This window comes from Acinonyx jubatus, chromosome C2 (genome assembly GCF_027475565.1).
Source record: "Acinonyx jubatus isolate Ajub_Pintada_27869175 chromosome C2, VMU_Ajub_asm_v1.0, whole genome shotgun sequence".
NCBI classification, from domain to species: domain Eukaryota; kingdom Metazoa; phylum Chordata; class Mammalia; order Carnivora; family Felidae; genus Acinonyx; species Acinonyx jubatus.
Genome location: NC_069384.1, coordinates 63950504 through 63966070, shown reverse-complemented (window position 1 = coordinate 63966070; position 15567 = coordinate 63950504). Strand labels below are relative to the sequence as shown.

The 15567-nt window shown below is 38.3% G+C and overlaps 1 protein-coding gene across 5 annotated transcripts in view; it reads left to right on the top strand.

Moving 5' to 3' along the window:
* The window catches only part of IGSF11 (immunoglobulin superfamily member 11), a 194380-nt gene extending 185700 nt beyond the window's left edge, over window positions 1–8680 (top strand). For 4 of the 5 annotated variants that reach the window (XM_053220894.1, XM_027060904.2, XM_053220895.1 and 1 more), the window contains 3 exons: window positions 2448–2570; window positions 3399–3549; window positions 5365–8680. In XM_053220894.1, the coding sequence (XP_053076869.1) occupies window positions 2448–2570; window positions 3399–3549; window positions 5365–5794 (704 nt within the window). In that variant the 3' untranslated portion in view covers window positions 5795–8680. The remainder of the gene's footprint in view (window positions 1–2447; window positions 2571–3398; window positions 3550–5364) is intronic. The other variant, XM_027060905.2, reaches the window with a different exon arrangement.
* Window positions 8681–15567: the final 6887 nt, after the last annotated feature.

Below are 15567 nucleotides of genomic sequence, written 5' to 3'. Positions count from 1 at the left end.
TCACCCATCTCCCCTCAGGTAACCATCATTTTGTTCTTTGTATAAAATCTAGGATTTAGACAATTCAGTAATACATATGTAAAACTCTTAGTACCCCGCATATGGTACACAGTGGACACTGAAGAGAAGGTAGCTCCTTTATCTACTGAACACCTTCTTGCATGCTGGGTAATTTCTAAGGATGATGATGCAATTATGAACAAGACAAACCCAGCCCCTTCTTTTAATGAGACAAATAGGCTCCAGGGCACCTGGCTGGCTCTGTCGGTTGAGCTTCTGACTTCAGCTCAGGTCATGATCTCACTGTTGGTGGGTTCGAGCCCTGCATCGGGCTCGGCGCTCACAGCTCAGAGCCTGGAGCCTACTTTGGATTCTGTGTCTCCCTCTCTCTCTGCACCTCCCCCCTCTCACTTTCTCTCTCTGTCTCTTGAAAATAAATGTTAAAAAAAATCTGTTCTTAAATTAAAAAAAAAGAGACAAATAGGCAAGACGAGACAACAAATGAGGTTAAGCGCCAGCACTAGAGAACACATGGTGCTGAAGAGCACATATGAAGGGGGCATTTAATGAAGGCTTGGGAAATCAAGTAGAAAACACAGGAGGAGAAAGCAGTTTCCTCCCTGACTGGCCCAAGTATTGAGTGAATTCACTGACGGGCTCTTACACATTGGTAGCCCTCAGAGTTGTTTGTTTATTTGTTTTAAAGAAAAGGAAATAATACACAAGTGCAAACCAGGTAACCACCGAATATATTGACTTGGTGTGTGTAATACAATTCAAATGTCCAGACTCTTCATAAGTAAGGTATCTGTGTAATGTGGATTTGACTCTTTAAAAGTTCCCATTAAAAAACAAAAACAAAACCCTAAAAAGAGTCCTTTCCTTTGCTTATTTTTTTAAGTTAATTCCAGAAAGGCACTTAGTAAATATTTTTCTTAAAAGATTTAACCAGTAAATGCATGTGTGCTGTGGTTAGGTCTGCTTTTGTTGATCCCTCTTCTCTTCTTCTGCCTTTGATCTAGATAGAAATGAGGATTGCCAGCAGAAACAAGAGAATGTTAAGTTTCATGTAAAAATAGCCCAGGGTAGAGGTAGCTCCAAGTGTTGCCCTAGGAATATACGGACTTTGTGCCAGAAATGTGCCATTGGGATGCTTTCTACTTATTCCTAAATTTGCAGCTATTTTGAGGGGTTGAGATTACTGGATGTGTTAGGTTCTGCTTAAAGGAGGCAGTGAAGCGTAGAGCTTAGATGTAAGACAGCCTCCCATCTAATTCGAATTCTGTGTGACTAGCTGAGTAATCTTATTACTCACTTAAAGCCTCAGTCTCCTTACCTGTTCAATGGGATTAATAATAATACCTCATAGGGTCCTTGTGAAGATTAAGGTAGTACATATAAAAGTTTAACAAATGGTTGGCACATAGTAATAACAACTATTAATTATAGTTTTTATTATTACTGTAAGTAATTTACGTTTTATTTACAAGGAATACATAATCTATGCTAATGTTGATGAATTACTAAAATGTGGACTACTGAAAACTTTTTTGGTGATATCAGTGTGATGGTCTTGAAAATGCACTGCTTATCTCCTGCTGTGGGGACACAATTGACTTAACAGCTCCAAGCACTTCCTCCAGAACCCACCAGCTTTGCACTCAGACCACGTTTTGCCCGGGCTGCTCGCAGGCAGTAACTGGACACAGTGGGCCTGCTAACGCAGGGCTCTTCCTGCAAGGTGTGGGACTCCTTTAACAGTTACTTTAGCTCAGGGCCTCCCCGTCAGCCTGATGGAAACTTCCGAAACACTGTGCTGCGATCTGAGATGCCCCTCACTTGGACCTCCATTCTCTCTCCTCTTCACAGAGGCCAGACCTGCATTGCAGTGAGGCTCTCCCACCTTCTCCAGCTGCCTCTCCATTTCCTTTACCAGAATTTCTTCCACTAAACCTTTGGCTTGTCTCTGTGTGTCTGCTTTGTGGAGGAGCTGGACTTACACACTTAAAATAGTTGTTAGAAGTCACAGTCTACACCCGTGAGCACAGAGTGCGTATTTTCTCCATCACGTATACAGTGAACATTAATGCAATGAGTTTAACTCCTTCTTTATGTTATTGCATTTCCTCAGAATTAAAATTTGGTGTTACTGACCAGAAGTTCTCTAGGATGGCATTAGCTACTGTTTCCTCAGGGAAGACTGCTCACATTTAGGACCTCATGCCAATCTACACATTAAGTTCTAAGATTGCCCTTATTTAGGACAGTCCTCCATATCTCCGGTCTTTAACGTGATGTGATTTTAGTATTTTCATGAACAAAAAAAATCTCTTCAGAAAAGGCTATGATAGCTCTTCAGTGTTTATTTTTATAGTCTTCTGCTGATTTCTTTGGTTTTCTTATTTTTTTTTCCCTAACTGCTCACTTGATTATGATATTTGTGACAGACCAGGTCCAGGGGACAGTCACCATCCGGAACATCAGTGCTCTGTCTTCAGGCTTGTACCAGTGCGTGGCTTCTAATGCCATTGGAACCAGCACCTGCCTTTTGGATCTCCAGGTTATTTCACGTAAGTACATAAAATTCTGATGTCTCCTCTCTATCTGGAACACCAAGATCTTTGTTAAACCAGAAATGAAGAGTTTCTCTTAATTGTTTTTAGGTGGTTTGAAGATTAAATATAAATTCTTCTGGTTTTATTATTAAAGTAGTTTATAAATGTATTAGTATACTTTTCTGCCTCAGCAAGGTGACATCTTCTTTACGACAGAATGCCTTTCTCCTCCGGGTCGTGAGAATCAAGTCAGTCACTTGTCTTCAAGTGATTGCATAGTGCTGTAGACATTATAAAAACTTAACAGTGATCTTATGGCCACGACAAGACCTTTTTGTATTTTCTCCTAATCCCTTTACATCTGCTTAACTGTTAGGTGGCCAGGTCACAAATAAGTGGTGCAGAAATGCTGTCTTTAGATGAGAATTCTGGGTTATTTGAATTCCAGTTACAAAATGTAGTGATGGGGTTGGGCTGGGGTGACAGTGAGCCTGCTGACTGCCAGGGTTCCTTTGGGCAGATCAAGCAGGTGAATATCGGTTGCCTGTTCTGCTCTAGGAGTTTCTAGGAGTTGCTCTGCCGAAGTGGTGAGTCCTGTGATGTTCATTTATTCAGAAAGTGTTTGTGAGCCGACCATGTGTCAGTTAGTTCTAGCCACCCAGGACACAGAAAGTTAACTGAGGTTTATACGGATATAATACTTTAGGCAGTTTTGTTCATTTTAAGAAGGTTCTGTAGTGAACTTTTATGTTTATAAAGTTGCATGAGTATATGCTATTTCTCTCTCTCTCTCTCTTTCTCTCTTTTTTTGTTCTTTAAATCTGCCTTAAATATATTTTGCAGCCCAGCCCAGGAGCATTGGACTAATAGCTGGAGCCATTGGCACTGGTGCAGTTATTATCATTTTTTGCATTGCACTAATTTTAGGGGCATTCTTTTACTGGAGAAGCAAAAACAAAGAGGAGGAGGAAGAAGAAATTCCTAATGAAATAAGGTTTGTTTGTCAGATAATTTGTCCTTCATGGCCAGTGTCTGTAATGTGTATCAATTTTTGGCAGCTAAGATTTCTTTGCTAATCCAATGACCGTGATGGCCAAGACAGTTAACATGGCCAAGTAATATTTTTTCCTTGTATGTTACATCAGTTTTCCTCATGATGCTATTCAGAGTTTCTTACTGCATCTTGAGAGAGGAAGAGGGTCTAACATGTGCCCAACCAGGAGGGCACATGTTAGACCTCCCTCACCTCCTGTATCTCCAAGATAGGAAGGGATAGGTGGCTGTGACAGTAGAAAAGTTACTTTAGAAAATGTGTTTAAGGGGCACCTTGGGTGGCTCAGTCCAGATTCTTGATTTCAGCTCAGGTCATGATCTCATGGTTCATGAGACTGAGCCCCATGTCAAGCTCTAAGCTGAAAGTGCAGAGCCTGCTTGGGACTCTGTTTCTCCCTCTCTCCCTGCCCCTCCCCTGCTTGTGCACTCTCTCTCTCTCTCTCTCTCTCTCTGCCTCTCAAAATAGATAAATAAACATGAAAAAAAATGTGTTTGACATTGGCATTTATAATAGAAGCTAGAAGGAACACCACAAGACTATACCTGTCCGTGTGTACACAGCGAGGCCAAAGCAATATGGCTTGGTGTGAGGAGACAGTTCAGTCAAGGATATGAATAACTTCAGAAAACAATGTGAAAATCATCTTTAAAGAAAAGTGACTCTTGGCTCTTGGGATATGGGAGTACAAACTCAGTCTCACATTGCATCATATCATATCCTAGTTGAGAATGCTTTAATGACGCTAGCCTACTTAGTGTGACACACACAGCCCTTCAGGACCTGACCCTCCCCTGCTTCCCTGGTCCTCTCTCACCACTTCTGTGATCCTTGGTGTTCCTCAGCGTCATTGCTCAAGCCTCCACCCTCTTCCTGGACCATACTCCTTTCCTTTTCATCCATCTCTCTGGTAAATTCTTTGATCTGATTCAAGATTAGTCAAGGCATCACCTCCTCACAGACGTTTACTTTAGTCCCTTGTCCAGTGTTTCAGACTTGAAGGTGTTCTTGCATTGATTGTCACTCCCATTTTGTCATAGGCTTCTGGGGTATAGAGCTGTGTATTTTTTTTTCTTTACATGAAACATCTAGTAGAATGCCTGGTATTCAATAAATGTTAAATGAATTAGTTAACATCTTAAGTTAAATTAGTAACTTCTCTTAGCCTCTCACAATTCTTACAGGTTTAGATTGTATGCAAGGATAGATTTCATCCCAGCATAAGATCACTGAGGAAAATCACTTATCAGCATACTACAGTGATTTCTCAAACTCCAAAGTGCAATAAAATCAGGCCAACTCTAACCATTTTTTGAAACTCCACACACCCATAGCTTGGTTTGCTAACATTTTACAGCAACAAGCTCAGTGGATTTCTTCACGGACTATTTTCCCATTTAGAGCAAAAAAAAAAAAATTTATACATTCGCAGATGTGCGCGCGCACACACATACACATACACACACACTTTTTTCAGTTATATTGGAAAATACAGTCTTTGAGATATCTGACATTACCTTTCTACCCTTGGAGATTGAGAAACCTCAAATTTTTCTTGAGGATTGTTTCAAAGGGAATGAATGCCAAAGCTGAGGCCACCAGGACTAATGTGTTTGCTTTCATGATAGTATGGTTTGTCCTGAGAATTTGTACTTCACAGACATACTGGTCTTACCATAAGAAGAAAGAGTCCTGGCAGGAGGGTAGGGTAAAACTCAACTAAATCCTAATGACAACTTTATTTTTGTTCTTTTCCAGAGAGGATGATCTTCCACCTAAATGTTCTTCTTCTGCCAAAGCATTTCACACCGAGATATCCTCCTCGGAGAACAACACATTGACCTCTTCCAATACGTACAACAGTCGATACTGGAGCAACAATCCAAAAGTTCACAGAAACACCGAGTCACTCAACCACTTCAGCGACTTGCTCCACTCAGGCAATGCCAATATACCGTCCGTCTATGCTAATGGGAACCACCTGGTCCCAGCTCCACATAAGACTCTAGTAGTGACAGCCAACAGAGGGTCATCCCCACAGGTTGTGTCCAGGAGCAACGGCTCAGTCAGCAGGAAACCTCGGCCTCAACACACACACTCGTACACCGTCAGCCAAGCAACACTGGAGCGAATTGGTGCTGTCCCTGTCATGGTGCCAGCCCAGAGTCGGGCCGGGTCCCTGGTATAGGACCTGAGTGGATAAAGTATTCAGAAAAGAATCAGTGGAATGCCCCAAGCAGGGGGAGGGTGGGGTGAGCAAGTTCTGGGAAAGAAACACTTTTCCTTGTAAGGATACTAGTAAAAAGCACAAAGGAAAAGGCAGTGCCGTTACCTGGCCAGTGAGTTTTGTGGAATGAACTGGGATTCTCCATCTTGAAGACTTGTTTCCCCACCACAGATGTCCTAGGATTCTGTCCAAAAAACTGGATCTCAAAGATGTGCCAAGCCAAGGAAAAAGTTATAAGAGCAGAATAGCCCTTAAAACCCAAACTGCAGTCCAGATGGGCTTGTCCTTTAATTCATGCCTAACTTAATAATTTTTCAAGAGACTAAAGTGCCAGCTGAAGTTTAAATGATGAAATTATTTAAAAATATAGTTGTCTTTAGAAAAAATAATGAGCAACCCTGATATCATTACCATTCCCTCTTTATCTAGAGGGCTTAATGGCACAAATAGTTAATACTGGTCCCAACAGGGCTGGCTCTTGTATCATAGAATAAAAGCTTTTGACACAAAATTCAGTAAGAAAAGGGGGAAAACAAAAGCAACTTCTCTGAGAAGCCCCTTCATATTTATTTATTTATCCCTTCCTGAACCATGAATTTCATATTTGGAATATTGCTGTATTGACAGATTGTTGCCTGTCTGTTTTTCTAGGGTCTGTTCCAGGTCCATGACAATTACTGTTCATTATTTCCTGGAAGAATATTTTTTTAAAAGAAAACTATTTTTTTTAAGAGACATGAGAGGCATAGGGCTAGGAAAGAAAAGACTACTGTTTATAGCACATTCAGTGATTAGGTTTGTTGAGAGTTTCGGGAGGCCCCTCACAAGGGAGAGCGACCTGGGCTGTGTCCGAGGGACTTGCGCATCCCTGGCAGGCTCAGAGCAGGGCTGTCCAGGGTTCCCTGCTTTCACACTAGGTTACTCTTAATGAGGGCAGCACCTGATGCCTTTTGCATCCAGGTAGATAATGTTCTCCTTGTTTGACAAGTCGAGGTTAGCAGGTTTGTACAGGGAGGTCAGGAGTTGTTCTGTTGTTGTTGTTTTCAAAATAATTATTTTTGAAAAAGAGAGAAGATTGAGACAAAAGGGATGCCTTCAGGTATGCTCCTGGGAGGGTCTGCCCTATATTTGTCACAGCTCAGGGTTGTAGTTTTGCCCAAATGCGTTTTATGCCACTGTAAAGAGACTCCTTCTGTGATTAATTACCTGGCTTGGCTGGCCTTGGAGTTCACCAGATAATTTACAGACTCCCCACTGTTTTTCGCTGTGTGGATCTGGGCATACTTGTATCGGGGACTATCTTGCCTTAATCACACTTTAAGCAACACAGAAATGATTTGTTCGAGAATCGTTCTCTGAATTATTTATGAGGCCGACCTCGTGGTTCCATAAGAGCATCATTTCTTTCCCAATGTTGTCTCGCACTCCCTCTTTGCACTATGCCTTTTGCCCTCTTTTCCTGCAGCATAGTCGTCACAGGGAGTGGCTTCCTGATTTTCAGACCTACTTGGAGAAATGGAAGCCAGCCACTGCTGCACACACTGTTTTCTGGGAGGGCTACACTCAGAACCTAACCATTGTAGCCATTTCAATATTGATGAAATGCTGAATTTACATTAGCATTACTTATTTTCTCCATGTGATGGTTCTTGACTTTGTAAAAAATTAAATAAATGAATGTCTATACTTTTTCTAAAGAAGAGTGAAAATACCATGACAGAAAAGGTACTATCAGATGTTGTTTAGAAAGCATTTATCTTGCATTTCTTTATTCTTTCTAATGATCTAAAATTCAATAAAAGTTTATTCATATAAAAACAAGTTGTCATTAATTATCACACATTAATGAATATACGATCTTATATGTAGTGTTCTTTACAAGAATTTTCTATTCTGTTCAGTAGTGTTCATAATAATTTTAATGAGCATACAGTACTCTAGAAATTACTTTACCTTACTTATTAGAGATTTGAGTCCAGTTCTCCCGTGTATGACTGAAAATGCAATGCCCCTTTCATACATTGCACTATTTTTCTATTTCCCAGTATGAAGTTCATGAAGACAAGGTCCATGACTGCTTTTTTCACTCTGAATCTCTGTCACCTAGCACAGTGCCTAATAATAGGTATTGTGTAGATAAATGACTGATGGCTTGTAAACTGAAGTTGTCAAGTTTCAGTTCAGAAAGTTATGATCTCCATGTATACTGGATCATTCCTTTGTTGTAACTTTTTATTTTGAGATCATTTATATATTTACATGCTGTTACAAGAAATAATAGAGACTCCTAATATACCCTTCATCTAATTTTTCCAAATGGTGACATCTTGCATAACTGTTATACAGTATCACAAATTGACATGGATACAGTCGATCAACCTTTTTCATATTTCAACAGTTGTACATGCACTCATGTATGTGTGGCGCATGCGTTTAGTTACCTGCAGTTTTATCACGTGTAGATTTATGTGACCGCCACCACAATCAAGATAGAGGATCCCTTGTGTTACCCTTTTATAGTCTTGGCCACCTCCCTCCTCCCCAAGTCCCTAATCTCTGATTTGTTACCCATGTCTATAGTTTTCTTCAAGAATGATATATAAATGGAATAATGTAGTATGTAACATTTGAGAATTAGCTTTTTATTGCTCAGCATAACTCTTGAGATCCATCCAAGCTGTTGCATGTATCAATGGTTCATTCCTTTTTATGGCTGAGTAGTATTCCATGGTACAGATAATATCAATATGTTAAATTATTTACCTATTGAAGGGTATGAAGGATATTTGAGTTGTTTCCATTTTTGGCTATTACAAATAAAACTGCTGTGAGCATTTTTGCAAGCTTTTATGTGAACATAAGTTTTTATTTCTCTGAGATAAATGCCTGAGAGTTCAGTTGCTCCATCACCATTTGTTGAAAAGGCTGTCCTTCCTCCAGTGAGTTGTTTTTGCATCTTTGAAAAAATCATTTAGTCAAATTTGTGTGGGTCTCCTGAGTTCCTTAGCTGTTCCACTGATCTTTGTGTCTGTTCTTCCACCAATGCAATGGTGACCACTAGCTATTTAATAAGCTTTAACATCTTTTAGAGTGGTTTCTCCCACTTTACATTCTTTTTTTGAAATTGTTTTAACTATTGCAGTCCCAGTGCCTTTTGATATAAATTTTAGAATAAGGTGGTTTATTTCTATGAAACTCTTGGCTGTTGTAATTGGAATTACATTAAACCTATGACCAATTTGGGAAGGCCTGGCACCTTTACTATTTGTGTCTTCCAAACTATGGATATGGAACGTTTCTACATTTATTTAGGCCTTCTTTATTTTATCAGCAATTTTTAATTCTCAGGATACAGATCCTGTACATGTTTTGTTGGATTTGTCTCTAAGTATTTAATTATCTCTGAAGCGATTATAAATGTTACTGTGTTTTAAATTTTGGTTTCTGTGTGTTTGTTCTTCTTAAATAGAAATGTAATCGAGTTTTTTTTTGTCTTGATTTTGTATTCTGTAACTTTGCTGAAACTCACTTCTTCAGGATCTGGTTATTTGTTTTGTGTTTTGTTTTCTCATAGATTCCTTGGGATTTTCTATATACATAATCACGTCATCTGCAAATAGGGACAGTTTTATTTCTTTCTCTTCAATATGTGTACCTTTTCTTTTTCATAGCATTATGTTAAATAAAAGTGGTTAGTGTGATATGCTTTCCTTATTCCCATTGTAGGGGGAAAGATTTCATTATTTTAACCATTTAGTATGATGTTAGCTATAAGTTTTTGTCAGTGCCTTTATCAGATGAGGAAATTTTACTCTGAGTTTGCTGAGAATATCTGTCGTCTATGGGTGTTGGATTTTGTCAAATGATGTCTTCTGCATCAATTGGTACAATCATACTTTTTTGTTCTGTTTTGTTTTTTGCTTTAGTCTATTGATTATGCTGGATTACTGACATTTTCAAATGCTGAATCAATCTTGCATACCTGGAATAAATTGCATTTGGTCATGGTGTATAATTTTTTAAACCCTGCTTGATTTTATTTGCTAATATTTTGATGAGGATTTTTTTTTGTGTATAAAAGTGCATAGAATTTTCTAGTAAAATCATCTGTGGCTGGAGACTTCCTTTTCAGCTTTTAAATTACCAATTCAATTTATTTAATTGGATTATGGTTATAGGATTATTCAGGTTTTCTATTTCATCTTGATTTTCAGTAGTTCCTGAGTTTAAGGAATTGATCCATCTCTTCTAGCTTGTCAGCTTTACGGATGTAAAGTTGTTTATATTTTCTCCTTATTATCTTTCTGACAGAAGCTGGAATCTGTATTGATGTCTTATTCCTGACATTGCTGATCATTGTCTTCTATCTTATTTATTTTTATCAATCTTGCCTGAAGTTTGTCAATTTTATTGATTTTTTAAAAAAGAAACAGCTTTTGTTTGTTTTTTTTTTTTTCTGTTTTTCTCTTTTCAGTTCTATTAATTACATCCCTTCAGCTTGCTATGGGTTTTTTTCTCTCATTGTTCTAGTTTTCTTTCTTTTTACTTAATTAATTAAATTCATTAATTTAATAAAATTCAATACTAGTTTCAGGAGTAGAATTCAGTGATTCATCACTTACATACAACACCCAGTGCTCATCACAAGTGGCCTCCTTAGTACCCATCACCTATCTAGCCCATCTCCTACCCACCCCCTTCCCTCAACCCTGTTTGTTCTGTATCATTAAGAATCTTGTAGTTTGTTTCCCTCTCTTTTCTCCCCCTTCCCCTGCCTACATGTTCATCTGTTTTGTTTCTTAAATTCCACATGAGTGAAATCATATGGTATTTGTCTTTCTCTGATTGACTTATTTAGCTTAGCATAATACGCTCTCTCGCTCCATTCATGTCATTGCAAATGTCAAGATTTCATTCTTTTTGATGGTTTAGTGATATTCCAATATATATATATACCACATCTTCTTTACCCATTCATCAGTTGATGGACATTTGGGTGCTCTCTGTGGTTTGGCTGTTGTTGATAGTGCTGATATAAACATTGGGGTGCATGTCCCCCTTCAAATCTGTATTTTTGTCTCCTTTGGGTAAATACACAATAGTGCAATTGCTGGATCATAGGGTAGTTCTATTTTTAGTTTTTTGAGGAGCCTCCATCCTGTTTTCCAGAGTGGTTGCCCAGTTTGCATCCCCACCAACAGTGCAAGAGGGTTCCCGTTTCTCCACATCCTCTCCAGCATTTAGCCATTCTGACAGGAGGGGAGGTGGTATCTCATTGTCGTTTTGATTTTTCCCTGATGATGAGTGATGTTGAGCATCTTTTCATGTATCTGTGAGCCATCTGTATGTTTTCTTTGGAAAGGTGTCTACTCATGTCTTCTGCCCATTTCTTAACTGGGTTTTGGTTTTTTTGTGTGTTGAGTTTGGTAAGTTCTTTATAGATTTTGGATACTAACTTTGTCAGATATGTCATTTGCAAATACCTTCTCCCATTTTGTAGGCTGCCTTTTAGTTTTGTTGATTGTTTTCTTCACTGTGCAGAAGCTTTTTATCTTGATAAAGTCTCAATAGTTCATGTTTGCTTTTGTTTTCCTTACCTTTGGAGACCTGTCTAGTAAGAATTTGCTCTGGTAGAGGTCAAAGAGGTTGCTACCTGTGCTCCCTTCTAAGATTTTGATGGTTTCCTGTCTCACATTTAGGTGTTTCATCCATTTTGAATTTATTTTTGTGTATCGTGTAAAAAAGTGGTCCAATTTCATTCTTCTGCATTTCGCTGTCCAGTTTTCCCAAAAACATTTATTGGACTGTCTTTCTTCTTGGATGTTCTTTCCTGCTTTGTTGAAGGTTAATTGACTGTATTGTCTGTTTTTGGGCCAGTACCATACTGTCTTGATCACTACAGCTTTGTAATTATGACTTGAAATCCAGAATCATCATGTCAGTTTTGTTTTTCTTTTTCAGAAAAGAAGCTCTTTTCTGGCTCTTCGGGGTCTTTTGTGATTTCATACAAATTTTAGGATTGTTTGTTCTTGCTCTGTGAAAAATGCTGGTGGTATTTTGATAGGGGTTGCATTAATGTGTAGATTGCTTTGGGTAGTATTGACATTTTAACAATATTTGTTCTTCTAATCCATGAGCATGGATTACTTTTCCATTTCTTTGTGTCCTCTTCAATTTCTTTCATATGTGTTCTATAGTTTTCAGAGTACAAATCTTTTCCCTCTTTGGTTAGGTTTATTCCTAGGTATCTTTTTGTTTTTGGTGCAATTGCAAATGGTACTGATTCACTGATTTCTTTTTCTGCTGCTTCATTATTGGTATATAGAAATGCAGCAGGTTTCTACATGTTGATTTTATATCCTGTGACTTTGCGGATTTCATGTATGAGTTCTATTATGTATCAGTTCAATTTTTTGGTAGAGTCTTTTGAGTTTTCTACATAGAGTATGTCCTCTGCAAATAGTAAAGGTTTGACTTCTTCCTTGCCAGTCTGGATGCCTTTTATTTCTTGTTGTTGTTTGATTGCTGAGACTAAGACTTCCAGTACTATGTTAAATAGTAATGGTGAGAGTGGACATCCTTGTCTTGTTCCTGGCCATAGGGCTCTCAGTTTTTCCCCATTGAAGATGATATTAGTTGTGGGTCTTTTGTATATGGCCTTTATGATGTTGAGGTATATTCCTTCTATCTCTACTTTTTTGAGGGTATTTATCAAGAAAGATGCTGTATTTTGTCAAATGCTTTTTCTGCATCTATTGATGCAGGGTCATATGTTTCCTATCCTTTTATCAATGTGGTATATCATGTTGATTGATTTGTGAATATTGAACCAGCCCTGTAGCCCAGGAATAAATCCCACTTAATCATGGTGAATAATCATTTTAATATGTTGTTGAATTTGATTTGCTAGTGTTTTACTGAGAAATTTTGCATCTCTGTTCATCAGGGATATTGGCCTGTAATTCTCCTTTTTAAGTGGGGTCTTTGTCTGGTTTTAGAATCAAGGTAATGCTGCTTTCATAGAATAAGTTTGGAAGTTTTCCTTCCATTTCTATTTTTTGGAACAGTTTGAGAAGAATAGGTATTAACTCTTCTTTAAATGTCTGGTAGAATTCCCCTGGGAAGCCATCTGGCCAGGACTCTTGTTTGCTGGGAGATTTTTGATTACTGATTCCGTTTCTTTGCTGGTTATGGGTCTGTTAAAATTTTCTATTTATTCCTGTTTCATTTTGGCAGTTTGTGAGTTTCTAGGAATTCGTCCATTTCTTCCAGATTGCCCAGTTGGCATATAATTTTTCATAATATTCTCTTATAATGTTTGTATTTCTGAGTTGTGGGTTGTGATCTGTCCTCTTTCATTTATGATTTTTATAAATTTGGGTCCTTTTTTCTTTTTGAGAAGTCTGGCTAGGGGTTTATCAATTTTGTTAAGTGTTTCAAAGAACCAGCTCCTAGTTTCATTGATTGGTTCTACTGGTTTTTGTTTGTTTGCTTCTATATCATTTATTTCTGCTCTAATTTTTTTATTATTTCCTTTTTCTGCTGGCTTTAGGCTTTACTTACTGTTCCTTTTCTAGTTCCTTTAGGTATAAGATTAGGTTGTGTATTTGGGACCTTCTTGCTTCTTGAAATAGGCCTGAATTACAATATACTTTCCTCTTAGGACTGCCTTTGCTGGATCCCAAAGGTTTTGGACTGTCGTGTTTTAATTTTCATTGCTTCAATGTATTTTTTTTTATTTCTTAATTTCTTAGTTAATCCATTCATTCTTTAGTAGAATGTTCTTTAACCTCCATGTATTTGAGGGCTTTCTAAATTTCTTGTGGTTGACTTCAAGTTTCATAATGTTGTGGTCTGAAAATATGCATGGTATGATCTTGATCTTTTTGTTCTTGTTGAGGGCTGATTTTTGACCCAATATGTGGTCTATTCTGGAGAATGTTCCATGTGCACTTGAAAAGAATGTGTATTCTGGTACTTTAGGGTGAAATGTTCTGAATATATCTGTTAAGTCCGTCTGGTCCAGTGTGTCATTCAAAGCCATTTTTTCCTCGTTGATTTTCTGCTTAGGTGATCTGTCCATTGTTGTAGTGTGGTGCTAAAATCTCCTATTATTGTATTATTATCAAAGAGTTTCTTTAAAATTTTTTTTAATGTTTATTTTTGAGAGAGAGAGAGAGAGAGAGAGAGAGAGAGAGAAAGCACGAGCAGGGGAGGGGCAGAGAGAGAGGGAGACACAGATTCTGAAGCAGGCTCCAGGCTCCGAGCTGTCAGCACAGAGCCTGACATGGGGCTTGAATCCGAGAACCATGAGATCATGACCTGAGCTGAAGTTGGATGCTTAACTGACTGAGCCACCCAGGTGCCCCTATCAATTAGTTTCTTTGTTATTAATTGATTTATATATGTGGGTATTTCCAAGTTGGGGGCATAAATATTTAAAATTGTTAGATCTTCTTGATGGATAGACTCCTTAATTATGATATAATGCCTTTCTTCATCTCTTGTTACAGTCTTTGGTTTAAAATCTAGTTTGTATGATGTAGGTACGGTTATTCCGGCTTTCTTTTGACATCCATTAGTGTGACACATGGCTCTCCATCCCCTCACTTTCAATCTGCACTTTCTGTCTTTAGGTCTAAAATGAGTCTCTTGTAGGCAGCATATAGATGGATCTAACTTGTTTATTTTTTCATCCATTCTGATACCCTGTGTCTTTTGATTGGAACATTTAGTCCATTTACATTCAGACTGATTACTGAAAGATAATGAATTTAGTGTTATTGTGTTACCTGTAGAGTTGGTGTTTCTGGTGTTGCTGATTGGTCCTTTTTAGTCTTTGTTGCTTTTGGTCTTTTTTTTTTCCTCCATTCAAAGAGTCCTCCTTAATATTTCTTGCAGGGCTGGTTTAGTGGTCACAGAGTCCTTTAGTTTTTATTTGTCTGGGAAACTTAAAAAAAATTTGTTTAATGTTTATTTATTTTTGAGAGACAGGTAGAGACAGAGCATAAGTGGGGGAGAAACAGAGTGAAAGGGAGACACAGGATCTAAAGCAGGCTCCAGGCTCTGGACTGTCAGCACAGAGCTTGACGTGGGGCTCGAACCTATGAACCATGAGATCATGATCTGACCCGAAGTCAGATGCTTAACTGACAGAGCCACCCAGGCATCCCATGTCTAGGAAACTCTTTATCTCTCCTTCTATTCTGAATGACAGCCTTGCTGGATAAAGAATTCTTGGCTGTATATTTTTCCTATTCAGCACGTTGACTATCCTGCCACTCTTTCTTAGCCTGCCAAGTTTCTGTGGACAGATCTGCTGTGAAGCTGATCTGTCTTACCTTGTAGGTTAAGGACTTTTTCCTTTGTTGCTTTCAGGATTCTTTCCTTGTCTGTGTATTTTGTGAACTTGACTATGGTTGGCTTTTGTTGAATTTAATGGGCGTTCGCTGTGCTTCTTGGATTTTGATAGAAGTGTTCTTCCCCAGTTTAGGGAATTTTTAAGCTATAATTTGTTTGAGTAAGCCTTTTTCCCCCTTTACCCTCTCTTCATTTTCTGGGACTCTTTTAATACAAATGTTACTATGTTTTAATAAATTGTTCAGTTCCCTAAGTCTGCCTTCGTGATCCATGACCTTTGGCTCCCTCTTCTTTTCAGCTTCATTATTTTCCATAATTTTGTCTTCCATATCACTAATTCGCTCCTCTGTCTTGTCCATCTTCACTGTCCTGGC